Source organism: Sinocyclocheilus grahami, unplaced genomic scaffold (assembly GCF_001515645.1).
Source record: "Sinocyclocheilus grahami isolate Dianchi unplaced genomic scaffold, SAMN03320097.WGS_v1.1 scaffold126.1, whole genome shotgun sequence".
In the NCBI taxonomy this organism is placed as follows: Eukaryota; Metazoa; Chordata; class Actinopteri; order Cypriniformes; family Cyprinidae; genus Sinocyclocheilus; species Sinocyclocheilus grahami.
In genome coordinates this window covers 2,438,783-2,452,158 of record NW_015505305.1, presented here as the reverse complement: position 1 = coordinate 2,452,158, position 13,376 = coordinate 2,438,783, and the positions used below count along the sequence as shown (strand labels likewise).

The following is a 13,376-nucleotide window of genomic DNA, read 5'->3' as shown; positions in this document are numbered from 1 at the left end:
ACTTTTGGACAAAACCGATAATCATGAATCATGAATGTGAGACTGGATAGATCTGCAGAGACAATGAATCTGATGCCATCAGGGCCAGAGCTGAATTACTTGAGTCTCCATCTCCCCCATATCTGGATGTCCAATAGTAATGCCTGTGTAAACCATGAGATGCTTCTGCTAAAAAAACATGACCATCCACCTCATAGGGAGAAACATCTGTGTGCTCCTCCAACAGCCGCCCGCTGCTTATCAGCCGGGAGAAAGCCTGATTAAACATGCAGAGAGAACATCTGTTTTCGTACACCAGTTGAATACTGTATTTGATAATTTAGAGATTTGTGGAATCTTACCACGCAAACTGGCTCCTCAAGTTTGTTCCCCCAGATGTAAATGTGTGTGAGACAGGAATTCACTTTCATTGCCTCGTTGAAGGACATAAGACCTTTCTTTCCGATGTTGTTGCTGGTAACAGACAATCTAGGAGGCAAAAACAATGAAATAAGTTGGACAGCATAGACAAGGGAAATAATTTTACGTATAAACGCGAGATTTTAGACATATAAAAGCATTGTTTTATAAATAAAGTACACTAACGCTTTGAGTTTGCTGTGTGGCAGCTTGATAGCTTCACTTAGATACACCGCGCCATCATCTTCAATGCGATTGGAAGAAAGATCTAGAATCTCCAAAGAGGGATTTTGTTTCAAAACCTCTGATAAGCATTTGGCTCCATCCTGTGTAATTCTGTTACTGTTAAAAAATACAGAAATTACAATTCCTCTATCTTGTAGTCATATTGTTTATTAATGAATTGAACTCATTTCATAACTGATGAACTTTACAGTTATTGAACTGAACTGAATCAACACTCAACACAATCAACCATTTTAAGCTGAATAATGATACTGTCTTTGTAGAGCTGCTTTGCAGCAGAAATAGAATTAGTCTCATATTTGATGAAGTTTGGATCTGTTATTTTGCTGTTTATTACTGTGAAGCTGCTTTGAAACAATCTATATTGTATACAGCGCTATATAAATGAAGGTGACTTGACTATTTTCTGAGAAGCACAAAAGAACTCATGTCTGAGTTGCTCTGTGCCATATAATACCTTTCACTTTCATTGTATGAAAAACAGCTACGATATTCTGCTATAAAAACTCCCTTTGCTTTCCACATGAGGGTGAGTAAACAACAGAATTGTCATTTTTTAGTGTGAACTATCCCTTTAGGATCATGAATTATGAGAATTATGTGAGTGAGTGTATACCAGCGAAGATCCAAGTAGCGTAGAGAGACGTTTAACTTCAGTGCTTCACACAGCCTTTCCACACCAGTATCAGTCATGTCATGCTTTCCCATGTGCAGCTCCCTCAGTGTCTTATTCACCACCAGTATCTGTGCCATATGGACTGTTGTTTCCTCCTATTATTTAAGTTCAATTGACTTTTAACCATTAAAAAAGACTTTTACCAAATGAATTAATAAAGTGGGTATATCAAAGCACAATTTTCCTGAAAACAAACCTGAAGACTGAAAAGAAGAGGTCGGCTAACATTAATAGCACGGATTCTTCTGTTGTTCTTAAGGACGATGGCAAATGCTATTACACTTTGTGTAGCCTAGGAAATAAACACAATACTTTAATTCAAATGTAAATTACCTTTATTTTGTGGTTACATTTATGTTCAAGAAACTTACCAGATCACAGTCTGAGACATCTATTTCTTCTAAAGTAGCATTGATCTGCAACATGGCAGCCAGTTGCAAGGCACCTTTGTTTCCAATCTTATTTCCCGTCATTCTGAGCGTCTTCAAACTTGTATTTTTCTGTAAAATTAACACAGTACATGCTAAAATCATGATAAATATTGGCATTCATTTAAAACGTATAATTAATGTATGAATGAATTTTACATTTTAACATTAATTATAAATGTGAATTAGTCACACTTACATGAAGACTTTTTGCTATCACTTCTGCACCATCTGCCTCAATGTTATTACACATCAGATCAAGAGACTGAAGGGACTCACTCTCCTGTTGAAATGACAATATTCCTTTAAAGTCTTGGTTTTAACATTTTTAGTTGGCTTAAAAATATAAACCCAAGGAAGCTCATGAATGAGTCTTTAGGAACATTCTGATGGCATACAGTACCTGAATGAGGTGTGCAATATAAACAGCTCCTTTATCTGTGATATTGTTGTATTTAAGATCTAAACCTGCAATTAAGTTTTATTTTCAGTACATTATGAAATATTGAAATTAAACAAGTACATATTTTAAAAGTACTTGATTCAGGTATAGGCAACAATGAACTTGTAAATATGTGCAGTGGTTTATGATTTCCATGACATCAAATTGTTCTGGGTAGGACGAGTTAATATTTACCCTTTATAGCCGAATTTCCCACGAGTGTTTTTGACAAGACCAGCATATCTTCATCTGTCAATCTGTCTCCATGCTTCAGTTGATCATTACCGGTTAGTCGGAGTGAGGCATCGCTGAATTAAACAAAACAACATTAATTCACAATAAAGTCGAAACGGCTGTTCATACTTTATATATTATATAGTTTCCAAACCAACCTACTAATGTTGTTTTCCAAGACTTCCAAAACACATGTATTTGGAGGCTGCTGAACTTCAGCGCATAGAGATAAATATCGATTCTTCAAGTCCTCCATGTTTCACGCTCTAAGTTGCTATGGTAACAGAAACCAAGTTTGAAGTTGCTAAGCCAACATAGAGATCATCTGCGCAATGGCGACATCTTCAGGTGGTCTGCGCTATATAATCGCATATACTGTATAGTGTGTATATATATATAGAGAGAGAGAGAGAGAGAGAGAGATGTGGGTAAAGAAACAACATATATTCGAAGTCATAGAAAATTGAAATGATTTTCTTTATGAACTTATTACACATACTCAAAATATATGAATGTTATATTCATATATTAAAAATGTGGGTGGGTGGGACAATACTCACCTTTTGCAGAAAGGGCCTTGAAAGTAGTATTGGACCTATAATAATAAAAAACTAGCCAGTTGTAATATATATTCATTTACATAAATAAAAAGAAATGGACTGTTTCTGAATTCAAATTCACAAATATTGTTTGGTAATATGATGAAATCCAGGACAGAAACCTTCCCCTAGTTGAAGAATCACCTGAATATAAAAACTACTACAAGTAATATTGATGGGTATTGAGGAAAATACACCAGTGGTCTTCACCAGATTGATTTTGTGAATGCATTACCCAAAAATATATATCAACCACAACAAATATTCAGACGTGAGATGATTTATTATAAAAGTTGCCCAGTTTGTAAGAGGATCTAAATGATTTCACATCATATATGAAATTGTTCATATAACATTATAGGTATTTACATATCATACTTCTAAAAGACAAACGCATAGTTCAAATATCAGAATGACCAAGTCAATTGTAATGTATAGCCAACACTGCCCTTTCAATTAAATAGAAAAGTATTTTTAAATGAACCCAAACGCATTTTAAGCACAGCTTTTATATCACAGCTAAACCTAAGTTTGGCCTTCCCTTCATTGCAGAAAATACTTTGCTTTTAATGATCCAGATTCTGCTCTGAATGTGACACATTTACTTAAGAAAAAAGCAAGAGAGGAGAAGCCCCACACATTCACTCAACAGCTTTGTATAACTGATATCTGCTAAGAGTTCATCATTCAAAAGCTTAGAAAACAAGTTATCTGAAGGGATGTTTATGACAAATTGCTTCCGCACTGGCGTGACTGATCCTACCCTCAGTCTTCCCTTAATGGAGAAAATACACTTAAAATGGAAGTAAAAGCTGGTATTTTAATCAATGGTCTGAACGATGACAATCTGCGTGTGCTCCATCTCAGCGTTTCCGGGGATTTCGTACTGTTCCAATACATAGCTCACTTGCTCGCCAGATTCTCCGTGTTGGATGAGAACCGGTGCTTCGGATGAGTCTGCGTGCTGGAAGATCATGGAGGGCTCTGTGCCGTCTGCATGCTGTATGATCATCTGAGGCTCTGCTGACTGTTGGATAATAAGTGAGGTTTCCGGGGGCAAAGACATTTTAATGGGAGATTAACAAATATTGCCTTTTTATGACCAGTACTAAACTCATTATTTTTATGTTTAGGTGGCCAAAAATGGATATGGAGAACCAGTATTTAATTATGCTCTTTAAAAATTAATAATAGTAATAATAATCAACAATCCACATTAAAACAATAAATCAGACTAAAACAAAACATTCTTTATAAATATTTTCCAATAATTATTGTCATCACCATCAACGGTATTACTAATAATAAAATTTAATCCAATATTAAAGAAACAATTAAGTGTGAACTCTAAAAAATATGTTACAGTATAACAATGATAATATTAAATCTAATATTAAAGAACTGATAACCATTTAAGTGTGACTATGGCTACGTTCACACTGCGAGCCTTAGTGCTCAATTCTGATTTTTGCTCAGATCTGATATTTTTGTATAGCGGTGCACATTGCTCTTTAAAATGTGGCCAATATCAGATTTCGAGTGTGAACATGGTTCTGAACTGACCCGCATGCGCAGAAAAACAATATGAACAGGGTTGCCAGGTTTTCAAAACTAAATCTTCCCAATTGCTTCTCAAAACTAGTACAAAACTGGCCCAATCGCGTTCTGGCCCAAATGTCCTGTTTACGTTTAACCCACGTAGTTGAAAAACAACCCGCGGCAACAATGAAAAAGTTGCCCAATTCTGTGGGAAAACTGTGGACTTGGCAACACTTTTGCAGCGTTTATTTATAGTGTGATCTGCCGCAGAAGCCAGCGAAATTATGCGCAGGAAATATGAAAAATAAAGACAAGTATGTGACAGAAGAAAGCAGAGTTTTGAAACTTTTATAATACGAGCCCTCATGTTTTGCTTGTATAGAGTTGTCACAGCAATACGTGAGTTCTGACACGTTACTGTACTCCATTGACAACCTTTCGCAAATGTCTCGATAGCTTTGGGTATGTAAAAACTTTCAAGTGACTCCCATGAGTGCAGAATCGTGACGAATGTCGACCTAGAGTGACGTAAAAGTCGCATGAATGCCGATATGACTGTTCACACTGCGGTGGAAGTGGCACAAATCGGAATTGAAAAGATCAGATTCCATGTGGTCTGTGCTGTTCACACTGTCATAAGAAAAACAGATCTGAGTCACATGTGAGCAAAAAAAAATCGGATTTGGGCCACATTTGCCTCTAGAGAATCAAAGCCCTTGTGGCAGCACATTCATGTACATGTGTAATTTTATCACTGAAATTAAACTGGAATTATGCTCATGAACTGCACTGCACATACCTTATGTGAATTTTCAGATTGCTCGATGTGGCAAAAGCTGCTCCACAGAAATCACATTTATGTGGCTTTTCTTCTCCGTGATGCATTCGGCAATGATAGACCAGCTGACATTTCTGAGAAAAACATGCCTCGCAAGATGTACAACTGAAGGGCTTCTCTCCTGAAAACAAAATAATACATGAATCACTTCACATAAACCTATCAGCAAAGTTATGGCAATGTACACTACAGTTTGGTGTTAAGATTTTAGATTTTTTAAAAGAAATGAATACTTTTACAGCATGGATGCATTAAATTGATGAAAAAGGGACAGGAAACACATGTATAATATCACAAAAAGATTTATATTTCAAATAAATGCTGCTCTTTTAAATTCTATTCAGCAAAGAATCATAAAAAAATTGTATCACCGTTTCCGCAAAAATACTAAGCAGCACAATGGCTTTCAACATTGATAGTAATAATAAATGTTCCTTGAGCACAAAATCAACATATTAGAATGATTTCTGAACAATTATGCGACACTGAAGACTGCAGTAACAGCTGCTGAAAATTCGGCTTTGCCATCACAGGAATGAATTACATTTTACAATATATTAAAATAGTAAACAGTTATTTTAAATTGTAATAATATTTCAAAATATTACTGTTTTACTGTATTTTTGTTCGAACAAATGTGGCCTTTAAGAGCATAAGAGACAAAAACATAAAAATAAAAAAAATCTAACTTTTGAACAGTAGTTTGTGATTAACAAACATGGACATATACTATAGTTCCACATTTTTTGTTATCAAATCTATCAAATAAAAGGCACATTTATTCAAGTGAATAAGTGTATTAATGCAGTGTACCTTCTACACATGTGAGTCATACCTGTGTGTATGCGCATATGGGTCTTCAGCTGGTTGCCCTGTCTGAAGGAGCGGGTACAGAGCTGGCACTGATAGGGTTTGAGGCCCTTGTGTATGCGCATGTGTCTGCGCAGACTGCTCATCTCTGAGAAGAGGTTCCCGCAGACGTTACATATAGGCCTGTGTTTGTCCTGCAAGGGCTTCACTTCCTCTTCTCCGGCCCAGTCCTCTTTGTCATTGCCAAATTCTTCATCCTCTACATCGTCTTCTTCCTCATTACTAGCTTGGCTTTCTTTTAGCTTTCTACTCAAGCTTCTTTTCCTGTTGCTGGTGCGGACCTTCTTTGCAGGATTTGACTTTGAATCTTCTGTACATTGAGATGAGCATTCTTCAGTGTGTTTCTCAGCGTCTTGGTTTGTTTCTCCACTGGCTTCTTCTCCACTGTTCTCCACCTTATCTGTTGGATTGGAAGATTCAGGTGCCTCAGAAGAAAGAGGTTTGGATCGAGGTCTTCCTCTTTTACGGCCGGTCCCTTCATTCTCTTTTGTCTTTGCAGGTTCTGAACCGTCTTCTGTGTCTGTAGTTGCGTTCTCAGTGTTTGTGGTTTGGTTCTCAGTAGTTAATGGCTTAGTCCGCGGTCTTCCTCTTCCTCGTTTTAAAAGACCTCCGTCTGGGTTTTCCACATCAGTCTTTACCTGACCGTCATCTTCCTCCCCAGCATTCACAGAATCTTCTTCAACAACCTCTGTTTCTTGGGCGTCTCCTTGTTCCTCTTCTCCACTGTCTCCTTCTGCACCAGATGCTAGGGGTCTAATTCGTGGACGTCCTCTTTTGTGAGCAGAGCTCTCTTCTTGATCCTTGGTTGCTACAGACTCATCTTCAGCGTTTCCAGAATCATCTCTATCAGTGGACAGTGGTCTAACCCGTGGACGACCTCTTGGTCTTCCGGTTCCTCTCCCTACTGAGCTGCTATTTTGACTCATGGTTTGCTGCGCTGGAGATTGTTCAGTTGAATCAGAAGTCAATGGCCTCACCCGTGGGCGACCTCTCGGTCTCCCCCGACCTCTTCCTCTGCCTCTGTGAGAAGTGATGGTCTCACTCTCAACATCATCCAGCCTAGTTTTGGGTTTCCTCCCTCTCTTGCTGCCGCTTCTCTGCGGTGTCTGTTCACTAGATGACTGGGCTTCATCATCCTGTAACCCATCTTCTTTCTTTTCCCTCAACCGCTCCCGTTCTTCCACCTCTGCGATCGGCTCTAAAGGTTCGTAGTCGTCTGGGCTCAGGGGGGACCTTGGATCTTCGTACTCCGCTTGTCTTGTGGGTGAGCCACCAATTTTTATATCATCTTGAATTAGTGTACAACGAGCCACAACCTCGGGCATCCCAAGATAAGAAGCAGCTTTCTGAACACTTTCAATTTCTTCTCTGAGGACAAAAAAAAAGCACAGGAATTTCTAATGTATAATTATATAAATGTCACTATATTTACTATATACACTATATAAATATATATTATTTTTAATCTATAAAAGTAAAGTTTCAGCCAAAATAACAATTAGCAGATTAAATAGCTCATAGCACAGTAAAAATTTTATAGATTATGGTAGAGTAAAAATAAAAATTTATATTTACTACTGAAAAAACTAAACTTCATAAAATGTATTTCAATGACTTCCATGATTTCCAAAATACATTTACATATTATACACATATGAACATTTACATACACTATATAGTCAAGTAAACAATTTTTAAAAAGTCATGGCAATATTTTCAGTAGTGAATATGAACATGCAATGAAATATTTAATCGGCTAAATATTATTAAATATTTGGCTAAAACAGTATATTTATATATTATCCATATATAAATATTTAATTTATGTATATATATATATATATATATATATATATATATGTATATATATATATATATATATATATATATATATACACACACACACAAAATGCAAATATGTATATATATTTATATATATATATATTTGTTTTAAAAAATCTATGGCTAAAAACTATACAAAAATATATATTCCAGGTTAAGAATATATAAAAAATATTTCCAGGTTTTAGGAACAGTACATATAAATATAAAACTACATACAGATAACAATAAATGTATAGAAATAGATTTCCATGAACTCACCTGTCCATACTCAAGTCCCCAGTGTAAATGTAAGTCAGTAGTTTTTCAAACACAGCCCCGCTCACCAACTCTGGGTCCAAAGTTATGGTGGCATTCTCCTTTCCGGCATCAATAGACTGCGTAGAGAAATACTCACTAAAAGCTGCCAGAACATTGTGGTGTGCATGATATTGAGACTGTCCTATTGTTACTGTGCAGTCACACAGAAAGCTTCTCTCACGTTGTCTCTTCAGCTGCTCCAGAAGAAACTCACTGTGAGTGATATGTGGCATGTCTTGGAAGAGGAGCAACCTGCAATGTCAAGAACATCTTATAACATCAGCCACTACTGAACATCTTAAAGAGATGGTTCACCCAAAAACAGAAATTCTGCCATTATTATTGATTTGCATTGCATCCTCTTTCCATATAATAAAAGTGGTGAGTTATAGTAATAAAGGTTTGGAACAACATAATGATGAACAACATGAATACATTATGAAATTATTTCCATTTTGGGTGAACTAGACTTATAATGACCGTATTTTATATGCAACAGAATTGCAAGCAATAAACAAAATAACTAAAATAATTTACTAACTGCACGTAAATTTATAATGGTTTAAACCACACCCAAAAACCTGTGTAAATGAAACAGACATGCGTCTAAAAATGAAGAAAGTGTGCATATATAAATTAACCAATAACTCGATATAAAATGAGCGATTCTTTAGGCTTGATAACATCAGTTAAGGAAAATAAAAGTTCCCGCCCATTACTCAAAAGTTGGCTGCAATAACGAGCTTGCCGACAAACTATCACCATTAAAGGTCACTCAAAATATTATACAGCACCCAATAATTATAGTCGTAAATATGCACTAAAATAACTAAACGCACTGTTCTCTGAATGGATACAGAGGGGAATGTTTATCATTTTGACATGCAAAACAAAGGGCTCTTATTTCGCAAATGCTCGATCCGGTAGAGCGCAGGCTCGGTCTATATATTACAAACACAACACCGAGTCGTGCAATAATTATTTTAATTACGTGATTAATAAATATAAAGTTAAATTCGAATTTTTAATAAAAATTCAGTTCTCACGTTATTTCGACAGTAGATTAAAATCGCTTTGCTTTGACGGCCATTTTCGAGGTCTTCAAGCGGATTTGGTCTGTGACGTAATATCCTCCCGTCTGAACTCTTTCCGGTGTTTGAACCTGTTTTTTTACAGTCTATGGGTTGAACCAAAGAGACAGCTGTAACCATTAGGTGGAGCCAAACACACAAATGTCCAGAACAGTGTTGCCAACTTAGCAATTTTGTTGCTAAATTTAGCAACTTTTCACACTGCCCTAGCAACTTTTTCTTCCAAAAGCACCAAGCAACAAATGTAGCTATTTTTTTTATTATTTATTTGGCCATTTTTAGCAACTTTTGATAAGTGACTCAAATGATAAAAAGGCACACATTTTCCATCTAAATTACACAAAATGAGGAAACCAAAGATGCCTAGCAGTACACAGATCACATGAATTAAGTTAGCTTCTATTAGCAATTGCTCAATTTAATCATAATAAATGTAATATTGCTCATTTGTGATACACCTTATTAGTAGCTTGTGCCTGCGATTAGTACACTGCAAGAAAAATATCTAGAAAAATGGAAAAGGTACTAGTAATTTTCCAGGACATTATCCAGTTATAGTAATAAAGGTTTGGAACAACATAATGATGAACAACATGAATACATTATGAAATTATTTCCATTTTGGGTGAACTAGACTTATAATGACCGTATTTTATATGCAACAGAATTGCAAGCAATAAACAAAATAACTAAAATAATTTACTAACTGCACGTAAATTTATAATGGTTTAAACCACACCCAAAAACCTGTGTAAATGAAACAGACATGCGTCTAAAAATGAAGAAAGTGTGCATATATAAATTAACCAATAACTCGATATAAAATGAGCGATTCTTTAGGCTTGATAACATCAGTTAAGGAAAATAAAAGTTCCCGCCCATTACTCAAAAGTTGGCTGCAATAACGAGCTTGCCGACAAACTATCACCATTAAAGGTCACTCAAAATATTATACAGCACCCAATAATTATAGTCGTAAATATGCACTAAAATAACTAAACGCACTGTTCTCTGAATGGATACAGAGGGGAATGTTTATCATTTTGACATGCAAAACAAAGGGCTCTTATTTCGCAAATGCTCGATCCGGTAGAGCGCAGGCTCGGTCTATATATTACAAACACAACACCGAGTCGTGCAATAATTATTTTAATTACGTGATTAATAAATATAAAGTTAAATTCGAATTTTTAATAAAAATTCAGTTCTCACGTTATTTCGACAGTAGATTAAAATCGCTTTGCTTTGACGGCCATTTTCGAGGTCTTCAAGCGGATTTGGTCTGTGACGTAATATCCTCCCGTCTGAACTCTTTCCGGTGTTTGAACCTGTTTTTTTACAGTCTATGGGTTGAACCAAAGAGACAGCTGTAACCATTAGGTGGAGCCAAACACACAAATGTCCAGAACAGTGTTGCCAACTTAGCAATTTTGTTGCTAAATTTAGCAACTTTTCACACTGCCCTAGCAACTTTTTCTTCCAAAAGCACCAAGCAACAAATGTAGCTATTTTTTTTATTATTTATTTGGCCATTTTTAGCAACTTTTGATAAGTGACTCAAATGATAAAAAGGCACACATTTTCCATCTAAATTACACAAAATGAGGAAACCAAAGATGCCTAGCAGTACACAGATCACATGAATTAAGTTAGCTTCTATTAGCAATTGCTCAATTTAATCATAATAAATGTAATATTGCTCATTTGTGATACACCTTATTAGTAGCTTGTGCCTGCGATTAGTACACTGCAAGAAAAATATCTAGAAAAATGGAAAAGGTACTAGTAATTTTCCAGGACATTATCCGTTATCCATTATTCATTATCCATACAATGCGTAATTTAAAATGCAGGTAAAAAAAAACTGTGAAAAATCTATACGGAAAAATTCCTTCATATTAATATAGTAGACTGTGCCCTATTTTTACAGATATTTTCTTAGAATGTAGCATAATAACTAACTGCTAATACACTGCTTAAAACTATAATGGTTCAGAATGTGTAGTTTACTAGCTAAAAAAAACAACAACTTTAATTGTAGGCCCTAATTGTTAAAAAACGTGTAAGCCAGTTTTAACAGACAATGACATCCATTTCAGTATATAAACGCACTTCATTTATCCTTGTGAAGAGATCTCATCAATCACAATATTCGATTTCAGATATTGTTAAGTTTTATTTATGAAATTATTGGATGCAGGAATAATCTTTGGGTCTTTTCTACAGATTATAGTCACTAAACAATTCTAAACATCTTCTATTGGACTTTTTACTCTTGATACTATTAATCCCATGTTTAAAAAGACATTAACCCAGGGTTAAAGGTTGTATGAAAAGATCTTTAGTAAATTTGCTTGAATCCTGGGCCGAAGCGACAAGGAACACGTCTCCACAAAGAATTAACCAGGAGTGGTTGGCCTATTAAAGCAGCACTATGTAACTTTTTCTGTGTTCAAAATTTGCAAAATGTGTATAATGAGCGAGTACATCATGAATTCATCTTCCAAACCGCGTTTTTGTCTTATTCTGAATCACTACGGTACACTTATAATAAGTACTTATATTTGGACTATTGCAGCCAGACCCTTTTGGTAACTTTGATAAATAATATCTCTTTGGTTTTGAAACTTTAGTCTTTGCAACTTCAGGGATCTTATCTATGCACAATCAGCTTGTAACACTCCAAAGAGAAAGGAAAACTTGAAATCGCATCATATGACCCCTTTAATATCAACAATGTGACAGTTAACCAAATGGGCGGAATACTATAAAGGTATTTAATTTTACTTAATAATCAAACTTACATAACAATATCAGTAAATAATATTTGTTTAATGATAAACAACTGCCTACTACCATGGTTACCTAAATCACTTAAAAAAGTTATGTCACTCGCTGTCATTTGTTTATTGGACTCAAGAAGGACATAATTTAGTGTCTGGCTGCAGCCCATGGGAAAGTCTGATTGTCAGTTTTATTAATAAAATCTGCTGACTATAATCTTCACAAATAAACTGATTGTAGCCTAGTCACCTGAGCCATTTTGTCACTGTTTTAATACAAACGGTCTGGGCCAGTGGAGAAGGGCAAATAAAGAGACCCAATCTTCTGTAACAGCACACACCCTGTCACTGCAATACTGCTCCCATGATATCTATTTACATAATCAGCTGCTTTTTCTTACAACACAATCTCAGTCTGTTACGAGCGTCTCCTCCTCTCTTGTCAGCACTCAGTTACTGGACCAGCACACACGCAACACCTTCAGCTCTGTGTTTAACAACAGGTTCATCTGGAACAGGTATCAATTTACTTTGCATTGTTATTAAGTCTGTTTTGTGATATTATACTAAATCATAATTCTATCATCTATTATCATTTTCTGGGTATACTTGTATTGTGTAGCTGTCAGTGTTGGGCTAGTTACTCAAAGAATGTAATATAATACTCATTACTAGTTACTCATTTCAAAAGTAATATTGTTACTTATTACTTTCTGACAAGAGTAATTAGTTACACTACTAGTTACATTACTTTTTCTTCACACCCCACAGAAGTTGTAACTGTGTATCTTCCACATACAATTCTAGTAATTGAAGGTAACATTCAAGTAAAAGTGTTGTATTGATCTCATTAATTGTCATGTGTAGCTTGAAGCTAATTGTAATTTCTCCGTTACCAATATACGATTATATTATTATTATGTATTTGATCAAATCACATAAGTTTGTAAGAAAATGTTTTAATAGTAATATAACGTACCACATGCTGATCAGAGGGATGTGGGTGGGATGTAATGCCAGAGTAAAGTAAAGCCATAAATTACACAACAGTGTTCAGATCATCTTTTTTCCTGACAAAATCAATATAAT

The 13,376-nt window shown here is 35.4% G+C and overlaps 3 protein-coding genes across 5 annotated transcripts in view; 1 reads left to right on the top strand and 2 right to left on the bottom strand.

The window, feature by feature from the left end:
* Positions 1 to 5: 5 nt before the first annotated feature.
* lrrc34 (leucine rich repeat containing 34) lies at positions 6 to 2,687 on the bottom strand. Its single transcript, XM_016278919.1, has 10 exons — positions 2,584 to 2,687; positions 2,387 to 2,499; positions 2,153 to 2,217; positions 1,949 to 2,032; positions 1,693 to 1,821; positions 1,518 to 1,613; positions 1,262 to 1,416; positions 586 to 741; positions 342 to 468; positions 6 to 256 (listed from the first exon to the last, which is right to left on the bottom strand). Exons 1-10 carry the CDS (start codon positions 2,679 to 2,681, stop codon positions 29 to 31), a joined length of 1,251 nt encoding a protein of 416 aa, XP_016134405.1. The 5' UTR covers positions 2,682 to 2,687; the 3' UTR covers positions 6 to 28.
* A 2,575-nt stretch (positions 2,688 to 5,262) lies between these two features.
* LOC107590298 (myoneurin-like) lies at positions 5,263 to 10,734 on the bottom strand. The gene is made up of 6 exons (XM_016279007.1): positions 10,717 to 10,734; positions 8,955 to 8,994; positions 8,375 to 8,665; positions 6,237 to 7,639; positions 5,363 to 5,522; positions 5,263 to 5,278 (listed from the first exon to the last, which is right to left on the bottom strand). The coding sequence occupies exons 3-6, from the start codon at positions 8,644 to 8,646 to the stop codon at positions 5,263 to 5,265; spliced, it is 1,851 nt and encodes a 616-aa protein (XP_016134493.1). The 5' UTR covers positions 8,647 to 8,665; positions 8,955 to 8,994; positions 10,717 to 10,734.
* A 1,987-nt stretch (positions 10,735 to 12,721) lies between these two features.
* LOC107590347 (apolipoprotein D-like) overlaps positions 12,722 to 13,376 on the top strand; it is a 2,870-nt gene continuing 2,215 nt past the window's right edge. For all 3 annotated transcript variants that reach the window (XM_016279056.1, XM_016279054.1, XM_016279055.1), the window contains exon 1: positions 12,722 to 12,805. The gene's annotated coding sequence lies outside the window, so the exon portion shown is untranslated. The remainder of the gene's footprint in view (positions 12,806 to 13,376) is intronic.